We start from the raw sequence: 19,832 nt of genomic DNA, 5'->3' as shown, positions 1-19,832 counted from the left end.
ATCACTTGAGCCCAGGAGTTCCAGAGCAGCCTGGCCAAAATAGAGAAACCCCATCTCTACTAAAAATACCAAAATTAGCCAGGCATGGTGGCATGGCATGTATCTGTTATCCCACATACTTGGGTGGCTGAGGCATGAGAATTGCTTGAATCCTGGAAGTGGAGGTTGCAATGAGCCAAGATCATGCCACTGCACTCCAGCCTGGATGACAAAGTAAGATTCTGTCTTGGAAAAAAAAAAAAGGGAGCAGCTCTCTAAACTAAAGAAGAATCAAAAAAGTTATGTCAACCAAATGCAGTGCATGAATCTTGCTTAGCTCCAGATTTGAACAGACCAATTATAAATATATATGACAATCAAGGAAACGTAGTGGACATAGGAACATATTTCATAGTGGACACAAGAATAAATTAAAAAGGAATTATTATTTTTATGATGATAAAAATTTTGTTGCTATGTCTTAAAAATGTTTTTCCTTTTAGAAATGCATAAGTTTTACCAAGGAAATAATATAGTATCTGGAACTTATTTTAAAATAATTCAATGGAGGGATTTAATAAGGGAGGAACACACATTAAATAAGATAAGCCAAATGTTGGTAATTGTTGAAGCTGAGTGACAGCTGTATTTTACTGTGTTTAAAATTTTTTATAGTAAAAAATTAAAAATAACTGTTAAATGAAAGAAGCACTAGCTGAGAGAAGGGAAAGAAGTATACACTTCTGAGCAATATTTAAGAGGTACTATGCACAAGACTTAATGGCCAGTTATATCTAAAAGAGGAAGTGAAGATGGCTGATACATTTTTGGACTTGTGATTAGAAGTGTGAGCATACTGGCTAGGCAAATTGGCTCACGCCTGTAATCCTACCACTGGGAGACAGAGGCGGCGGATCACCTGCAGTCAGTTGTTCAAAACCAGCCTGGCCAACATGACAAAACCCCATCTCTACTAAAAATACAAAAATTAGCAGGGCATGGAGGCAGGTGCCTGTAGTTCCAGCTACTCAGGGACTGAGGCAGGAGAATCACTTGAACTTGGGAGACTAAGCTTGCAGTGAGCTGACATTGTGCCACTGCACTCCAGCCTTCTGGGAGACAGAGAGAGAGACACTCTGCCTCCCCCCATAAAAAAAAAAAGAACTGTGGATGTATTGTTCATCGAGACAGAAAGTACATGTGGAGGTGCAGATTTAGAAGTAAAGATGACCAGTTCACTTTGGGATGTGCTGAGTTTCAAATACTAGCTGGACATCCAAGCAAAAATGTCAAAAGGGCATACCAAGAAGAGAAGGAGGCCAAGGAAAGAAATCTGGGGTACATAAGTGTGCAAAGGAGATGTAGAGAGGAAGTGAAGACTGAGGCGTTGTATCCAGACAAATAGGAAACCCAGTTGAGACTGGAGTTACTGAAAGAGGAGAAGACATAGTTTCAGGGAAAGGAATTGGTCAATAACCTCAATTAAATAATTAAATGTTAGTTACTATATATCTTTAATTTTAGCTAAAGTCATTGCCACTTCAAGACAGCAAACTGAGCCTATGAATTTATCTTCTCTTTTTCCTGGGATTCCACTAAAATAAGAATTCAGTACTTCTCCCTTATTCAAGATTTTGCTTTCCATGGTTTCAGTTCCCTGTGGTCAAATTCAGGCCAAAAATATTAAATGAAACATTCCAGAAATAAACAATTTGTGAGCTTTAAATGGCATGCCATCCTAAGTAGTGTGATAAAATTTCATGATGTCCTTTCTGTCCCACATGGGATATGAATCATTCCTTTGTCCAGTGTATCCACACTAAATACTCTACCCACACCTTAGTCACTTAGGCATCTAAGTTACCATATGTGCTCGTCCTTATTTTACTTAATAATGGTCCCAAAGTTCAAGAAGAGTGGTGCTGACCATTTGGACGTGTCAGAGAAAGGCCTGAAACTACTTAAGTAAAAAGTGAAAGTTCTCTACCTACGGAAAGAAAAAAGTCGTATGCTGAGGTTTGTAAGCTCTATAGTAAGAACAAATCTTTCCTTGAAATTGTGAAGAAGGAAAAAGAAATTTATGTTAGTTTTACTGTCGTTCCTCAAACTGCAAAAGTTATAGTGCTTTCATCTTAGAGTTAAGATGAAACAGGCATTAAATTTGTGGGTAAAAGACATGAACAGCAGTGTGTTTCAACTGATGGCAATTTTCCCCTGGGGGTCTTGAAACATAGTCCCAAGGTTAAGGGAGGGCTGCTACATACCAATTTAAAAGGGCAGGGGCAAACACACAGCCGTGAAAAGAATAAGAAGGGATTTATCAGTGGATAAACTGTTTCAACACATTTCTAGAAGGTGGAAAACGAGTGGAAGAGTGGAGCTCAATAAAGCAGACTGGGAAAAGATGCAATGCAGAATAAATATGGAGAGGCTGCAGTCAAGGCAGGAGCCATTCTGTCTTTCAGAACTTGGGGGAGGTTATAGACTCAAGGATGCCAGGTGTAATGGGCAGCAGAGTACAGCATAAGACTAAAAACAGAAACAGTTACTGAAAGTCTGCTACTGATTTCCCTTCCTTATATTCAGAATACATAGCAGCCAGGTGTTACCCTCTAGGCAAAAAAAAAAAAAAAAAAAGAAAGAAAGAAAAAAGTAGAAAGGGTTACGTGTTTTCAAAATAAATTTAACACACTGTACAAAAGAAGTAACCATGGATGTTGGAGTACCAGGAAAAAAAAAAAAAAAAAGCATTCTGAGATTCTTGGTTCCCCAGGCTAATGGCAGACTAGGGAAGAAGGCAGAGCCATGGCTCTGGAAACAAAAGGTGTTGGACAGAACTCAAGGGTTTAGATATGAGACGGGGAAACGTAGTTAGGATTACTATTCATAATAAAGAGCAAAAATGGAAAAAGACTGAAATAAATTCCCACCAACTACTTTGTGAGACTGTAGATTACATAAAGTGATAGTCCCACAGAGACAGAAAGACATAAACAGAGGCTGATAATAAAACATTGACATGAACCACCCACTGGCTTGGTAACTGGGCATGCTATGTCCTGTATTTATTCAAGTAATTGAATTGGTTATTGAAAAACATCTTATACGCACAAATAAAAAGAGTCTTACACTCTTGCTTCTAGCCAAGATGGAGTAACAGGAATCAGGTTAATCAATCCCTGAAACAACTAAATAGTTAATATTGTAATATTTTAACAATGGGAATGTTAAAACTGGACAAAATTTTTAGGCATTGCATATCAAATAAGTAAGCAGAGGACACTGACCCCTGAGAAAGGGAAAGCAAACAAGGTAAGCCCTACGACTGTCCCAGTTTACTGCCCAGACAGATTTTCCTGGGTAGCAATGCAGGGAGGGGGAATTGAAAGAGAGCTAAGCAATAACTTTAAACTGAAGAGAGAGACATGAGGTCTAGAGAGACCAAGGGAACTGGAGTTCAAAAAGCAGAGTAGTAGGCAGGAGTCAGCTGCACACAGAAAGCTATGGAGATCCATAGAGGGATACCCTGCAATTCTTCAAGCTGAGAATTTAGTAGAAAATGCATATTGAGAAATTGCCTGAGAAAAGGGAAGAAGCACTTGAAAGAAGTAGGTCCTTGGAGCTCACATAGGCCTAAGAATAGCTGGCGTTACAAGAGCCAGAGGAGAACATCTCATAATTCAAAGAAAATCAGGTAGTGTCCATTTTTTTTTCTAGGCAAACTTGGTGGTATTGCCTTAGTAGTGGAGAAAATAAGACTTAGAATAAAGGTGGTTTTGGTTTCACCTAACAAAGTTTAACAGCAGGCTTAAAAAGATCAAATTGTTACTAAGTAATTTTAAGAAGAGCAAAGCTCAGGAATATTTATAGAAATAGGCCAGGCGTGGTGGTTCAAACCTGTAATCCCAGCACTTTGGGAGGCCAAGGTGGGCAGATCAAAAGGTTAGGAGTTCAAGACCAGCCTGGTCATTATGGTGAGACCCCGTCTCTACTAAAAATACAAAAATTAGCTGGGCTTGGTGGTGCATGCCTGTAATCCCAGCTACTCAGAGGCTGAGGCAGGAGAATCGTTTGAATCCAGGAGGTGGAGTTTGCAGTGAGCTGAGATCATGCCATTGCACTCCAACCTGAGCAGCAGAGTGAGACTCAATCTCAAAAAAAAAAAAAAAAAAAGAATATGTATAGAAACATAATGCCAAGCATCCAACAACAAGGTTAATGTTACACTATTTAGAATCTATCTTAGTCAGTTTGGGCTGCTAAAACAAATTAAGTTCTGGTAAGAGCCCTCTTCCAGGTTGCAGATGGCCACCTTCTCCATGTATTTTCACACGGCAGAAAAAAGTGAGAGAGCTTTTTTCGGTAAGGGCACCAATCTCATCTTTGAAGGCTCCACTTACATGCTGAAACTACCTACCAAAGATCTCACCTCCTAATACCATCACATTAGGAATTAGGATTTCAACATATGAATTTTCTGAGGACACAAACACAGAATCTAATAAAAACTATTAGGCATGCAAAAAAGCAGGAAAATATGAGCTGTAAAAAAGCCAAAAATCAACAAAATCAGTCCCAGGACTGACACATGTAACAGCATCAATACATAAGGATATTAAGACAGTTATTAAAACTGTCTATTCCCTATGCTCAAAAATGTGCAAAAATGTAGATAAAGATGAATCAGGTAAAGAACAGACTGAAGAGATTTTAAAAAGACCCAAATCAGACTTTTAGAGATAAAAATGCAATGCTTAAAATTAAAAACATATATTTACATTAGATGAGGTAAATAGCAGAATTATCTAAATGTCTAAAAGATAGAGAAATTATCTAAAATGAGGTAGAAAAAAATAAAGGCTAAAAAATAAATGAAGAGAGCTTTAGTGAACTGTAGAACACCTTCAAGTAGCCTAATATACATAAGGGCAGGAGAAAAAAATTGAAGATATAACTAAAAAATTAGATGAAGCTACAGATCCAAGAATTTCAATAAACCTCAAGCACAAGATTATGAAGAGAAGAATATGAAGAAAACTACAACAAAGTATAGTAGAATCAAATGGCTTAAAGATGCTTATAAAGATGAAAAGCAACCAGAGAAAAAAGACACATTATATACAGAAGAACAAAATAAGAGGGAGGGTAATTTCTCACTGGAAAAATGTAATTAAAAGGATTATAGAGCAACATCTATAAATCCTGAAGGAAAAAATAAATTTGTCAACTTAAAACTCTATGCCCAGCAGAACTGTCTCTCAAAAGCAATGGTTTAAAAAAAGACTTTTTCTGATATACAAAGGCTGAAAATACAACTATCACCAGCAGACCCTTACTACAAGAACTGTTAACAAATGTTCTTCAAGCAGAAGAAAAATCATATCAGATAGAAGTTTAGATGTACACTAAAAAATAAATAACAATATAAATGGTAAATATGTGAATAAATATAAAAGACTTTTACTTTAAAATCTATCTAAAAGATAAACATCTAACTAAATAAAAAATATTAACAATATCATACTAAAGTGTATTACATACAGGGAACATATGTACAAAGGCTGGAAAGGAGAAATGAAAGTATATTGTTTTAAGGTTATTATACATGAAGTGGTATAATATTAACTGAACAAACAATGGGACTAGTTAAACCCTAAGTAACCACTAAAAAGAAGAATATGAGGTAATAAGCCAATAACAGAAATAAAATGCAATAATAAAAAATAATGAACCCCAAAATAGGGAAAAGAGTAAAAAGGAAATAAGCAACAGATAGTACAAATAGAAAACAAAAAGTACGGTAAAGAATTTTAAACCCAATGAACCAATCAGCATATCAAATGTAAAATCTTTAAATATCTTAATTAAAAGCCATAGGTTACCACATTGGCAAAAATAAGCAAAACTCAATCATATCCTGCTGTACTTTAAATAGACAGAAATAGGTTACAAGTAAAAGGATGGGAAAAGACATACCATGTTAACGCTAATCAAAAGAAAACAGGAGTGGTTGTATTAATAACAGAAGATTTTAGAAGAAATAATATTACTAGGAATAAAGCAAGACATTTCATGATGACGAAAGGTTCAGTTCATTAGGACAACATAACAATTCTAAATGTTTATAAACCCAATGACAAAGCTTCAAATTATACAAAACAAAAATTAATAGATCTGCAAGAAGAAACAGACAAATCCCTATTATACTCAGAGATATAAATATCCTTTCAATAGTTAACACAACAAGTAGATAGAAAATCAAGAAGGAAAGATAAGACTTGAACAATACTATCTACCAAATTGACCTAATCACACATTTATAGAACACTCCACCCAAAAACAGCAGAGTATAGATTCAATTGTACACAGAATGTTTATCAAAATGGACCGTTTTCCTACCCACAAAAAAGTCTCAAAAATTAAAAATGTCTATGCATATGGAACATGTTCTCTGAAAACAATGGAAATGAGTTAGAATCAACAACAGAAAGTCTTCAAAAACCAATCCCCAAGTATTTGACAACTAAATAACAGAGTTCTAAATAATCTTTGGGTCAGAGAAAAACTTAAAGGAGGAATTAGAAAGTGTTTTGAACGGAATGAAAATGAAAGCATGACATTTCAAAATCTCTGGAATATGGCTAAAACAATACAAAGAGAAAAATACCTACATTAGAAAGAGAGAGATAGAGAGGAACAGAGACAGAGAGAGGCCCGAAATCAATGACTTCAAGTTTCATTTTAGGAAACTATCAAAATCAGAGCAAATTAAACCCAAAGTCAGCAGAAGAGAAAAAGCAATAAAGATCAGAGAGGAAATCAATTAAATTACAAAAAAACAATAGAGAAAATAAACGAAACCAAGAGCTGGTTCTTGGGGGAAAAATCAATGAAATTGATAAACCTACAGTCAGATTGATGAAATAAGAAGAAAAAAGATGCAAATTATCACCAATATCAGGAATGAGATAAGTGACACTATTACAGATTCTACAGAATATAAGTCTAACAAGGCAATCATTAGGAACAACTTGGTGCCAGTAGATGAACTGGAGAGATTCCTTGAAAAGTAGAGACTGCTATCAAAGCTCACTATGCTGCTAACAGTTCACAGCTGCGCGATCTCCAGAGAATTGTTCTTGGCAGAATGGAACCTGCCTACCTGGAGATGCATGACCCCTAAGGGAAAAACCTGCAAATAATAACCAACTATCATATGGGTTTAAAAAAGCAATCCCTCTACCCTTGTCTCAAGTTGGAACCAATTCTATGGTGGTATTCATGCTCCAGGGCCTTCTTGGAATCAGGCTGAAGCTAGATCCCACTTCCACCCTTATTTGACTTCCTTCCCTGGCCGTATCCTGCTGTTCTCACCCTCCTCTTCCTTGGTTTTTCTCAATAAATTACTTTCCCAAGAATCCCTGTTTAAACCTCTGCTTATAAAATGTCCTACCTAAGATAGGGTACTCGAGGGAGGCTAGAAGGCAAAAGAGAGAGAGGAGGGACTTGCTCCTTTCCTTAGTTTGCAGTTCCTGGCTACAACACCCCAGCAATGACCCCTTATCTTGTGTTATGGATTAAATTGTGTCCCCAAAAAAGATGTCAAAATCCTAATGCCCTGTATCTGTAAATATGTCCTGATTTGGAAACAGTGTTTTTGCTGATGATCAAGGTAAGATGAGGTCATTAGGGTAAAGTCTAATCCAATATGACTGGTGTCCTTATAAAAAGGAGAAATTTGGACGCAGAGATAGACATGCATAGAGGAAAGATACAGAGAGATTACTACCCACAAACCAAGGAGAGGAGTGCTGGAGGCTGCCGGAAGCCAGGAGAGACGCACAGACACATTGTACCTCATATCTATCAGGGGAGCCAACCCTGCCAGTATCTTCATTTCAGACTTCTAGCCTACAGAACTGAGAGAATACATTTCTAGGGCATAGGGGGGTTGTTTGTTTGTTTTGTTTTGGGTTTTTTTTTTTTTTTTTGAGGCAGAGTTTTAGTCTTGTTGCCCAGGCTGGACTGCAAATGGAGTGATCTCGGCTCACCACAACCTCTGCCTCCCAGGTTCAAGAGAATCTCCTGCCTCAGCCTCCCTAGTAGCTAGGATTACAGGCATGCACCACGACACCTGGCTAATTTTGTGTTTTTAGCAGAGACGGGGTTTCTCCATGTTGGTCAGGCTGGTCTCGAACTCCCAACCTCAGGTGATCCAACCGCCTCAGCCTCCAAAAGTACTGGGATTACAGGCATAAGCCACTGCACCCGGCTGAATTTCTGTTGTTTTAAGCCCACCTAGTTTGTCATACCTTGTTAAGGCAGCTCTAGGAAAGCAACATATCCTGTCTGTAGCAATTGGTTTCAGCCTCCAATCTTCTTCCTGTGCTGCTATCGTCAGCTTCATTTCACCATCTCAGGGTATCAGGACCCACTGGGCAGCAACCCTGTCTCCACAGCTCTAGGAGGGCTCTCCAATAAGCACCTAAATTCTATTAACCCCAGCTCTTCCCTCATTCCTCAATCCCTAGGGATGGGAGTGGCTTCCTGCAGGAGTGTTCCCCTTTTGACCTTTCAGTTTCCTGACATCCACTTAACTAATTCCACATATATAAATTTCACTGTGAAAATAGCTAGCATGGTCTATTTCTAACAAAGACCTCTGACTGAAAACTATCTCATTCCAAATTAAGAATCTAAAACCGTAACATACCTTATAAGATCCCATGCAATCTGGACCCTCGCTATTTCTCTGTCTTTGTTTCTTGTCTCTGCCCAAATACTGCCTCAGAAAACACTTTTCCTGATGATCTGTATAAAATTATTTCTCCCAACCCCTGCAATCTGTCCCCATGCTCCCTTTTCTCTGCAGCATTCCTTGTCATCTGATATACTCTGTATCTATTTGTTATCTATCTTCCCCATTAGAATATGACTTCCATGAGAAAAGTTTTATTCACTGCTGAGTCCCCAGGGTCCAGAGCAGGCTCTGGCACACAGTAGGTACTGACTTTTGAAAGAAAGACTAACTGTAGAAAAACCCCTAGGAGCAGCCCTACCATTGTTTCCGTTTACCTGAACTATAACCAACCTTTAATTTTTAAAGGATGTATATTTATTAGCTCGCTTTGCTGGCCACTCTTCCTCTGTGGAGTCACACTTTAGTAGCAAGGTCTCCTGCACTTCCTTTAAATTGTGTGCTTTCTTCTGTTTAACAATTTACTTTTTGAGACAAGGTCTTGTTCTGTCTCCCAGGATGAAGTGCAGTGATGCAATCGTAACTCACTGCAGTCCTGATCTCCTGGGCTCAAATGATCCTCCCATCTCAGCCTCCCAAGTAGTTGGGACTACAGATGTTCCACCTTGCCCAGTTAATTTTTCTTATTTTTTTTTAGAGATGGAGTCTCACTATGTTGCCCAGGTTGGTCTCCAACTTTTGGGCTCAAGTTATCCTCCTCTTGGACTCTGCAGTTGCTGGGATTACAGGGGTGAGGCGAGCCACTATGCCTGGCCCAATTTAAAATTTTTATAATGCAAATATTTGCTTCATTTTAAACCTTTAAAAATTATCAACTTAATCAAGATCAGCCCGTCAGCAGCATTTATTGAAAGGCTGGTTGCTATGCCATGAGTCTAAACTAGACCATGTTGAGGTGTCCAAAGAAGGAAATGCAGTTCCTGCCCTTGCGGAGCTTATAATCTCATGAATATTCAACTTGTGTATATGAAAATGTCTCAGATATTTACCAGTGATGCACAGAAGAAAATACGGTATCTATGTGGTTGTTAGATGAGGTGCAATGGTTCAAGGGCCGTTCAAACTAGAATAATTCTTAGAAGACATTGCTGTCAAGCCAGAATTTAAAGAGACAAAGATGGATAAGTATAAAGTAGGAAAAAAGGGTACGTGCAAAAACAAAAGGAAACGACAAATATATGGAAGTAACTTAATTAGTTACCTGGAGTCTATAAACCAAAAATCTGTGAATTTGGCCTCTAACCTTCCTGTTCTGAGCTATCTGTTCCGCACTTCTCAGATGTATCAAATTATTTCTGAACTCAAATGCTCCTATACTTTAAATGGCTGTTGGAATCACTTCATACTCCTTCCAAGCCATCCTAGGTCTCCACTGAAATGTCATTTTCCCAGAGCAGCTTTTTCCAGGCACTTAATCTGAAATAGATGTGCTGTGCTTTGTTATTCTGTACTTTAGTATTTCCTTCATAGCCCTTACCATAATTTATAACTGTAACTTTATTTGTGACCTTATCATTTGTCTTCCATACTAGATTATTAACTATCGAGAAGCAGGATGTTTGTATTATTTTTCAGTACTATATTGCTCAGCACGGTACCTGACACTTAATATTTATTTGTTGAAATGGAATTAAATAGTACATTTTTCTGTGAAGGCCAAAATTCCATATATAAAACTAATTCCAAAACCCAAAATAATTTTATTTTAAACACTTACCAAAGTTAAATCGTCATCACTTCTGATACACTAAAAATGTATATTCATATAACTCTCGAATTATGTATGTATGCATATATATATATGCATACATACATAATTCACATACATGGTAATAGTTTGAGCTTTACATTTGAAATTAATTTCAATTTGCATCACATATTTCTTTTTATAATAAACTGAATATGTTCATGAGAATCATTAATTCTTCTAAAGTAGGGAACATAACCCTGGATAGGACCAGGGTATGAGGGTGGGATGGTCTAAGCTGGTGCTAGCTCATACAAGATGCCCTGGTGCACATTTCAAAAAGCACCCACATCCTCTGGGTAGACACAGACACACAGCAACATAAGCTCTGCTTGGTGAATGGAGCCTGGGCAGGGCTTCAGCTCCCACTTTAGGTGCTCTTGCACAGGGCATGACCTGCATATGGGTGGCAGTCCTGGGGGGGTTGCTCAGTGGTGGTATGAGCAGAAGATGTGAACTAGCCACCCTTATGCTGTTCCATTTCTTGCTTAAAAAGGTCGACTTGATTTGTATGGATTATTTCGGTCAGGAAGGATTCCCTTCTTCTTTTCACCACTCTGTCGGTTTAGCTGAAGAGGGAGAGCTCTCTGATGAAAGGAGACCATTTTTCATGTTCGAGTGTATGCGTGGCCTGCTCCCCCACTTCAGCCTCCAAGGGGGCTTTCTAGGTTTAATCTGAAGATATAACCCAGTGTTGATTCTTGATTCCTAATTATGCTGTCAGTCTGGTTGTAGGCAAGGGTTGCAATTTTCCCTCTGGAAAAAAGAATCAGAAGTTAGTCCATTTGTATAACACTGCTTAGTAACTGTTTAGAAATTTTATCAGTAACACGAAGAATAAGCTCAAGTTATCTCTTAAGTGACCCAATTTATTGACTTTCAGACAAACAGTGGATGAAATCAATTCTAGTTTCCATATGTCAAGAAATAACAAGCATGTCTCATTTCAGCAATCTTTTAGAAACTTTCTATGTCTTAGGGTCATGGGTTAAAACAGATGCATAGTATTTTAAAACCAAAATTAATTTAGCTTTAAGTGTCTTTTGACCTGAATTATAAGCCATAAGAAAGGCCTGTTTCAAAACTACTAACATGAATTTGTCAGAGTAGGAGTGCAAGCCACTGAAATACAATTTCAGAAGGATTTTTATTTTGGAAAAAGAATATAAAACTGGCATTTGGGAATAAAATGTTGGATAGTGGAAAGCACCCCAGATTGGGTCCTGATTCCTCATTCTCAAACTACCTAATGAGATGAAATTGTGCAAGTGATTTAAATTTGATGGGATTCATCTCGAGATCTATTAATAAGTTTAAAGCCTTAAAGTCTTTATAGTTCTCTGGTTAATTTTATATGAAAAGTCCTCAAAGCAGAAAGAATATCACAAGAAGTAGCCTGTGGGATCCAAAGTGGCACTTACAACCACATGTATGAAGAAGTCATGTGTGTACAACAGCCCCTGGGGAAAATGTTACATATGTCATCAGGGCCCTACATTTAGCTGAGGAGTGGGCGAAACATCCTAGCAGATTCTTTTCACTTATTCTGATGTGTCATCTCTTTTGGGAAAAACCTAACTTCACTAATATCCAGGCTCAGGAAGTGAAAAAGAAGCCTTACCTGGCCACTGGGACCGCTTTGAAGAAGTAATTAATTTAATCAACTGCCCACCTCACCATCACCAACTTTCGCAATCGCTTGGCAAAATCTATGTCCAACAAGTGAAGCAAATCCAAATATGGTGAATATTCCTCCACTGCCAAAATGGGAAAACTGCCTTATCTGCTCATCAAAGCCTATCTTCTTGGAAACCGGCTCCTCTGTTAAATACCCAAGTGGGCTAAATGCACATTTTGTGTGCAACCCTGTAGAAGCTCCTCCTGATGCTAACTTTCGGGGATCCGGTAAACGTCAAGTCACCGCTCTTGATAACGTAGACATCTTTTTAGAAACACCTTATTTACACAGACTTTGTCTAGCTGGGGGAAAGGTTAATTTATTTGTATACCGGGGGATAAGCAGGGCACAGCGCTTCTGGACGCCCTCAACAACTAATTCTAATTCTTTCTCCAGATCTAACTCCTCTGTTTCTACACGCAGGTAAATCTCTTACCAGGGGCGGGGTGTGTGTGTGTGTGTGTGTATGTGTGTGTGTGTGTGTGTGTGTGACGTGTGTGTGTGTGTGTGTGTGTGTGTGTGAGACGTGTGTGTGTGTGTGTGTGTGTGTGTGTGTGTGTGTGTGACCTGTGCTCCCAGATGGCACCAGCGGGGCCCAGCTTATTCCCGGACACTTGTGGGACCCTGACGGGGGCAGGTCGGGGACTAACCCGCCCAAACCAAGGCAAGCACTCTGGGAGGCCGACTCGGCTCGGCCTGCAGCCCGACACACCGCCCACTCCGCGCACGCACACGCGTCCGTGCCACTTCAGTGGTTTGCAGGACTTCCGGTGAGGACGAGTCTCCAAACCATCTCAGCGTACTCAACCGCATCTGGGATTCCCCTGCCTCTAAGTTCGACCCCAAGAAAGATCTTTGAGGACTTGAGCTTCACATCGAAAGTCAGTCTGGAAAAAGGGGGTGTCCGTGCGGCTGGGAATGACAAAGGGGCCCAAAACCTCCCTCCCGTCGGCTCCAGCCCACTTAGTTCACCCTCCCACGGGGCGAGGGATTGGCCGGGGGTCGGGGTGGGGATGGCCCTGGAAGGGGTCCCTCCCTTCCCACCTCCCACGGCCCACTCTTACTCACTTTCTCTCGGAGCCTCAGCTTGGCCGCCTTTAGCCCGGGCAGTGCAGAGAGGAAGAGTGGAGGAGAGAGGAGCCTGCTGGCTGCAGCAGCTGGGCAGTCCCGGACTCTCGGGACTGCGCCCCTGCCCCAGGCCGGCAGGGACCCGGAGCCGTAGACGCCCCCACCCGGGCGCCGCGGCAAGGCGGGCACGCTGGGTTCTGCGCCCTCGAGGCTGGCTCCGAAGGCTCGCAGCCCTCCCCCTCCGTCCGCCGCCGTCGCGGCCCGCCGCCCCTCCCCGCCGCAGCCGGGAGGCCGCCGGGGCCAGGGGGACGCGCTCGCGCGGGGGGCCGCCCCCTCCCCTTCCCCCCACCCTGGGCGGGGGCGCGCGAGAAGCGGTGACGTCAAGGGGCGCGCTGTGGCAGCACCTCCCCGCGCGCTAGTTAAAAAGAAGAAGAAAAGAGGGAGCGAAACATGAGAGGCTGTGTGAGAAGCTGCAGCCGCCGGCAGAGGAGACCTCAGCATCATCTAGAGCCCAGCACTGCCCCGCCGCCGCCGTCGCCGTTTCTGTTCCTGCTACTGTCCCACCTAAACAACTCCCGTTACACGGACAAGTGAACATCTGTGGCTGTCCTCTCCTTTTCTTCCTCCTCTTCCAACTCCTTCTCCTCCTCCCACTTCCCAGCCGCAGCAGAAAGCCCCCAACCCAACTGACACTGGCACAACTGCAAACGGTGTCATCGGCACAACTTTATCTGGCTCCTCTGGCTCCCCTAAGACGTTGGACCCATCGCCGCGTCTTTTATTTTTTGCAAAGTTGCATCGCTGTACATATTTTTGTCCCCGCCACCTTCCTCTGCCTCTCGAGTGCCCTGCAGCCCCGCAGCCTCCTCCTGGAGCTGCGCCCTAGTGCCCCTGCTGGGCAGTGGCGTTTCCCCCACATCCTCCCGCGCCCAGCCCCTGCTGCTCTGGGCAGACGATGCTGAAGATGCTCTCCTTTAAGCTGCTGCTCCTGGCCGTGGCTCTGGGCTTCTTTGAAGGAGATGCTAAGTTTGGGGAAAGAAACGAAGGGAGCGGAGCAAGGAGGAGAAGGTGCCTGAATGGGAACCCCCCGAAGCGCCTGAAAAGGAGAGACAGGAGGATGATGTCCCAGCTGGAGCTGCTGAGTGGGGGAGAGATGCTGTGCGGGGGCTTCTACCCTCGGCTGTCCTGCTGCCTGCGGAGTGACAGCCCGGGGCTGGGGCGCCTGGAGAACAAGGTAGGCACTCACTGGCCTCACGGATGCGTACTTGGCATATTGGCTGGGTGGGGTTCCCTGTGGTTCTGGCAAAGCCGGTGGCTGTAAGAAGGGCAAAACTTCTTTGGGGGAGTTCTTTTCCTAACTTTTCTAAAGGGATAACGTGATTCCGTTGTGTGTTCCTCTGTGGTAAAGCAAACAGCATTCCCGCCCCCAGAGTCCACGGTGGGGATGCTGTGCAAACTTGCCTCTCAGAAAACAGACGCTTCTGCGGTACCCGCACCCTGGACTGGGTAGATATTTTAAAAGAATCGCGATTAACAGTGTGTTTTGGATCGAATGAGGGCATTGGTTGCGGTGAAACTGTAAATTAAGGTGGCTGTGGTTTCCGGTTTGTTTTTCTAGGGTAAAAAGATTTGTGCCGTTTTCTCCACGTGCTCGGTTAGGGAGAGGATTGAGTCGTAAAGGATGTTGAAGCATGGTTGGTTTATGATCCCCAGCCCCGTCAGAGGGGGGTGTCTTGCATTACATTAGTTAAACCAACGGAAAGGAACTCCTGGTCCTCCGGTTAGGAACCCGAAAAAAGCTGGCGAAAGATTTTGCTGAAACGTTATTTGTCACATAAAACGGAGACGATTCTCCGTCATTGTGTAAATTATAAATTCAGGCTTTCAGGGTCAGTTAGGTGTCTTGGAAGAGCTTCTCTAAGAATTTGTTTTAAGAGTAATGGCATTTACGTTTTCCTTGTGTGTTAATAAGTTTAACTAAATACCAACATACTGTTTATTGATTGTAAAGACACGCTTATTTTTGAGTTTGCAATATCGTTATTGCCAGGAGATGCAGTCATGTGTGGTATCTACTGTACTCCAAGGAATGATTGCTGGGTCACATCATTAACAATCACTGCACGTGAAATAAACAATCAGGTGTCTTTGCTCCTCCTCCCTTTCCCTATTTTAGGTTTAATTAAGAATTCCTCTGTTAGAACACTGCCAGTTGTCAAGGTCTGAGAGGCTCTTGGAAAACTTGTGCTTCAGTCTTGCTGGCCCAGGCATAATAAAAAAAAAAAAAAAAAAAAAAAAAAAACCCAGGCTGAATCTAATTTTTATGCTCAGTTCACGGTAGATTTCACTCTATTCTCATGTAAACAGCTCCTACGAATCAACATATGTGTCTGGGTGGTATCTCTCACTTTGTTTTGTAACAAAAAGCCATATTGCATCATTTAATTTGCTCAAGTCATGCAAATAGGAAAAAATCAATAGGACAAAAAGGGGTCGACTTATCCTCCTCCCCACTAAACTGCTGCCCACACACAGAGTCCTGTTGCTTATGGCAAAAGAATAACAACAACACCATTGTATTTGTTAGTTGGTTCACTAATGGGTGAAACTAGAGAACATCATTCTCTTTCAGTCCCCAGCTCTGTCCAAATGTTCATGCCTTTTGAGGGAGCATTTGTCCAACTCCTTCTATTCCCAGATGAGTGAGAACTGTCTTGCTGCAGGTTTTCAGCTGCAACTCTCTTTTTATTCTTACCATATGCAGCAGGAGCCTGAGATTCAGGGAACAGATATTCCAGGATTTTATTCAAAACAGTGTCCTGAATCTCCTGTGTTGCAATTGAATTAAGTTACAAAACAGCTACATTCAGTTCACCTTAAAGGTTTTATCAGCAGCCCTAAAGAACCAGGAAATTCAGAGAAAAGTTTAGAAATATTTGCCATTAAGCCTTCCTTGGTGCAATACATGCTATGAATAAACTGAGGATCTAGAGACCCCTGCAATACTGAACTCTTCCAGGGACATATGGAATGAAAATTTTGTTCTTGACTCAATGGTGGGGAGAAGGGAAAAGGAGATGGGACTGAGGGGAGTTATAGTCCTTAAGAGTAGTTATATAAAAACTTTTTTAAAGAAATCATTCTTTAGGAAGCAATCTGACATGTTAACTATACATATTCCTTTCTGTTTTATGTGCTTCCAATCTCCAACAAACCCCTACTCATTTGGAAAGTGTGTCTGAGTTAACTTTGGTACACTAGACTTTTGCTGGTTCCATTACAAGTGGCTTATAAACTAACAATACCCAAATTGTTCAAAATAGAGATTTGCTATAGGTATGCATATGCATTCTTGACCTATGTTACTTCTCAAGTTTTAATAGTTTTTAAAACATGTTATTTTATAATAAACTTCAGTGTTTCCCTTTTTCCCGTAAGCCTTCCTGGATTATAATATATGTTAGGATCTTATTTCATAATGTGTATACAGGAGGGATGATTGCTATTTGAAAGGGTCCTTTATTGTTTATGAAAAAAAAAATCCCCAGAAAGATTTCTGCAGCCTTTCAAGAAACTACAGTAGTAGCTTTTTCCTACAGGAAGAATTTCTTAGACAAATAGATAGTAGAAATATTAGCATGCTCAGCTACGCAATTAAGTCCTGTTTCTCAGCTAAGAAATTTTCTTTAATGAACTAGAATTGACTTCAATTCTTTAGACATGGAATTGTGCTCTTATTTTAATTTTTTAAATATTTTAATAATGTTGTATATTGTGATGAGATTGTTTACTATGGCAAATAATTACTGTCAAAATTTAGAAAGTCATATTATCTTAGCAATATTATTGCACTTTCTAAATATAGCCTGTTAAAAGGATCTAATTCTCATTAAGCAAATTGAATCTGCAACCAAATTATATAACCCCCATTTCTAAAACTTAACTTGTAGCCACAGAGGCATAGAGCTCTCTCTACCTTGGGTGGTTTCACAGCCAAAGCTGTCAAGGAATGGGTGAAAAGTAATTGTTTTCAAGTGTGCCCTTTTACAATCATTTGTTTGCTCTGGCTCTTTCAGGGACAAAGGCTATTGTTGAACACATCCAACTAAACAAATAACTCATCCTGGGGTCCCTTTAACAGCTGCCTTAGTACAATGATCTATTTACATATTAGCCTAAAATTGAAACTGAACTCTTTAATGACATAATCCAGCACTATAGTTGAGAGACACATGTGTTCTACCCAACAGCTGAACAACCTTGTAGGCATATGATTTTTAGAAATAACTTTTTGTAAACCAAATGATCTTAAGGCGACATCTTAATATACTGTCATGTATTTTCTCCTTTTGTCCCCTCATCGAACCCATGTGGGTGCCTTTTGCCCTCTTTGTTTAGTTACTTGGTAAATAAAGAGAAATACAGAAGGTCTCTGTCACCCATTTTACTATTTGTTGATAAGCTATAGTTGGAGGCCACACTTTACTGTGTATCCCCTATTTATCTTACCCTTCTTCTATGGATTTTACTTTCGTGTGGCTAAAGATTAAAGGATGACCTGCCAGATGTTATAAATTAGCAACAGCCACAATGATTACTAGGCATGCTGTAATAATGTTTCGAAGTTTTACATGATTTCTGAAGTATATTTAGTTAAAACCACTATAATTTGATGGTTTTGTATATGGCTTTTAGAAATCGAAACAGGAAATTAGCTTAAATTTCTTCTTAAAATTGATAGCATCGTCAGAAATAAACTTAAGGACCTATATAAGACACAGACAAATAGGCAAAAAAGTAGAAATCACCCTACACACACCCAGACTCATCTGTCTAAAACACTGTTGCAGCTTTGGCTGAGTCAGTTTAATTGACTTCAATAAGACTATTGGTTCATTGAAACCAAAGCCAGAATGATGGCTTTATCTATCTTCAAATAGGTATTTACACTGCAGACCTCACACAGAGCAAAATGTTACCGTCCTGCTGGGCCGGAACAGCATGAAACTTTAAAAAGAATAATATTATACTTGATTTCAGATAATTTATTGAATCCTACTTCTGAAACTTTTGATGAGAGATCTGTGGCCAGAACACATTCCAAAAATTGTAAAAGACAAAATTACTTAGGCACTAAAATCAAGCTCTTCCTGGATAGCAGCTGAGAGAGTATATGAGGATCATTTTGTTTCAGCTATAAAAAATGGAAGCATGCATAATCTCCATAAAACAAAAGGTAATTACATTCCAGGTTTTAAGCCAGCAAAAAAGGGTGGCTTCGGCATCCTGCAATTGTTTTGTTCTTAGTGGACTGCTATATGATAAACAAACAGAACAGAATTGAACACTATTAATATTGAATAGTTCTGGTGAGGTTTGCCAGAGTATGGACAATATAACACATTTAAAACATTCTTGGAATGCAAATTCTAAGGGTGTAGTGTATGTTTCCTTTCAGAAGATTTTATCCATTTAAGCAATGGTTATTTAAATAAATTGATAAGACTGTAAATATAATTGTGGTTAATAATAACTTTTCTGAATAGCGTAGCTACAATGCATCATATTTTTTTTTAACTTTTATTGGACTTGCTGCATACTAAAATTTCAGCATGCTTATATTCAATGATTTTTTTTAGTTACTTTGCTCTTGCAGATTTAAATTTTTGTGATTACCTAGAATAACATTATCCCAAAAAATAGAAGCCATAGATTTACTCAAATTAGAACCTTCGTTAGTGAATGAAATATTTGTTTAAAACAACGCTCTAGAATTTAAAATGTTAATTTTGGTTGACAGTTCTAAAGAAGTAATAACGTATGAATATAGTTAGATGAATTGGGAAAAGGTATAAAATTCAATTCCATTATGGTGTTTTTAATATAAAAAATTAATACTTGATTTAGACAGTGCTACATTTCACATGTCAAATATTGTGTTGTTATTGTCTTCTATATATATTAAAGAAACTTCTGAAATCAGGTTTTTAAAGTTACTGCTAGACAACAAGACCTATTCTGTCTACTAATTGCTAAACTCAATGAATCAATAACTCAAATTGGTCTTATTGAAATAAAAGACATATCATCGTAAAAAACTGTGATGAAGGTAAGCCATTTTTCATTAAAATTTACTACATATTATTCAAAAACACTTTATTAAACTCTTATGTTTGTTCATACATATAACATCCCAGGGACCTAGTTAGAAAAATTTTCCTGGCTAAGATATAATGAATAATAAAAATTGGTCTAACCTGTTCAATTTTGCTTTAGATATTATTTTTATTAAACACAAAAGGCAAATATTATCCTACTTTAGAAAACTTTCCTTAATGCAGTATGCAGATTGAAAATTAATTGAAATTTTAAAAATGTAGCCCAAGTACATTTTTGAGATTACCATATTAAGAATTTCAGAAATGAAATAGATCTTCACATAAGACACAAATAAGCCATGTCTTGAAAAATTCTGTTTGCACACAGTTGGACAAAGGTTAGAACTTTAAAGTTAAATATCATTCAGTATACACTTTGAGGAAGAATGAAATAATAAAACCTTAAAGAGTCTAAATATAATAGCCTTTTAACTTTTTACACCT

The 19,832-nt window shown here is 39.6% G+C and overlaps 2 protein-coding genes across 6 annotated transcripts in view; one reads left to right on the top strand and one right to left on the bottom strand.

Annotated features, from left to right (window-relative positions):
• Window positions 1-10,417: 10,417 nt before the first annotated feature.
• LOC116529037 lies at window positions 10,418-13,734 on the bottom strand. The gene is made up of 3 exons (XM_032246529.1): window positions 13,231-13,734; window positions 12,730-12,990; window positions 10,418-11,240 (listed from the first exon to the last, which is right to left on the bottom strand). The coding sequence occupies exons 1-2, from the start codon at window positions 13,732-13,734 to the stop codon at window positions 12,808-12,810; spliced, it is 687 nt and encodes a 228-aa protein (XP_032102420.1). The 3' UTR covers window positions 10,418-11,240; window positions 12,730-12,807.
• Window positions 13,518-19,832, top strand: part of HHIP (hedgehog interacting protein) — an 89,822-nt gene continuing 83,507 nt past the window's right edge. For all 5 annotated transcript variants that reach the window (XM_032246483.1, XM_032246482.1, XM_032246481.1 and 2 more), the window contains exon 1: window positions 13,518-14,464. In XM_032246483.1, coding sequence (XP_032102374.1) covers window positions 14,186-14,464 — 279 coding nt within the window. In that variant the 5' untranslated portion in view covers window positions 13,518-14,185. The remainder of the gene's footprint in view (window positions 14,465-19,832) is intronic.

This window comes from Sapajus apella, unplaced genomic scaffold (genome assembly GCF_009761245.1).
Source record: "Sapajus apella isolate SASKATOON/1434 unplaced genomic scaffold, GSC_monkey_1.0 scaffold61, whole genome shotgun sequence".
In the NCBI taxonomy this organism is placed as follows: domain Eukaryota; kingdom Metazoa; phylum Chordata; class Mammalia; order Primates; family Cebidae; genus Sapajus; species Sapajus apella.
The sequence above is the reverse complement of the archived record's forward strand: the minus strand, read 5'-3'. Positions and strand labels throughout refer to the sequence as shown.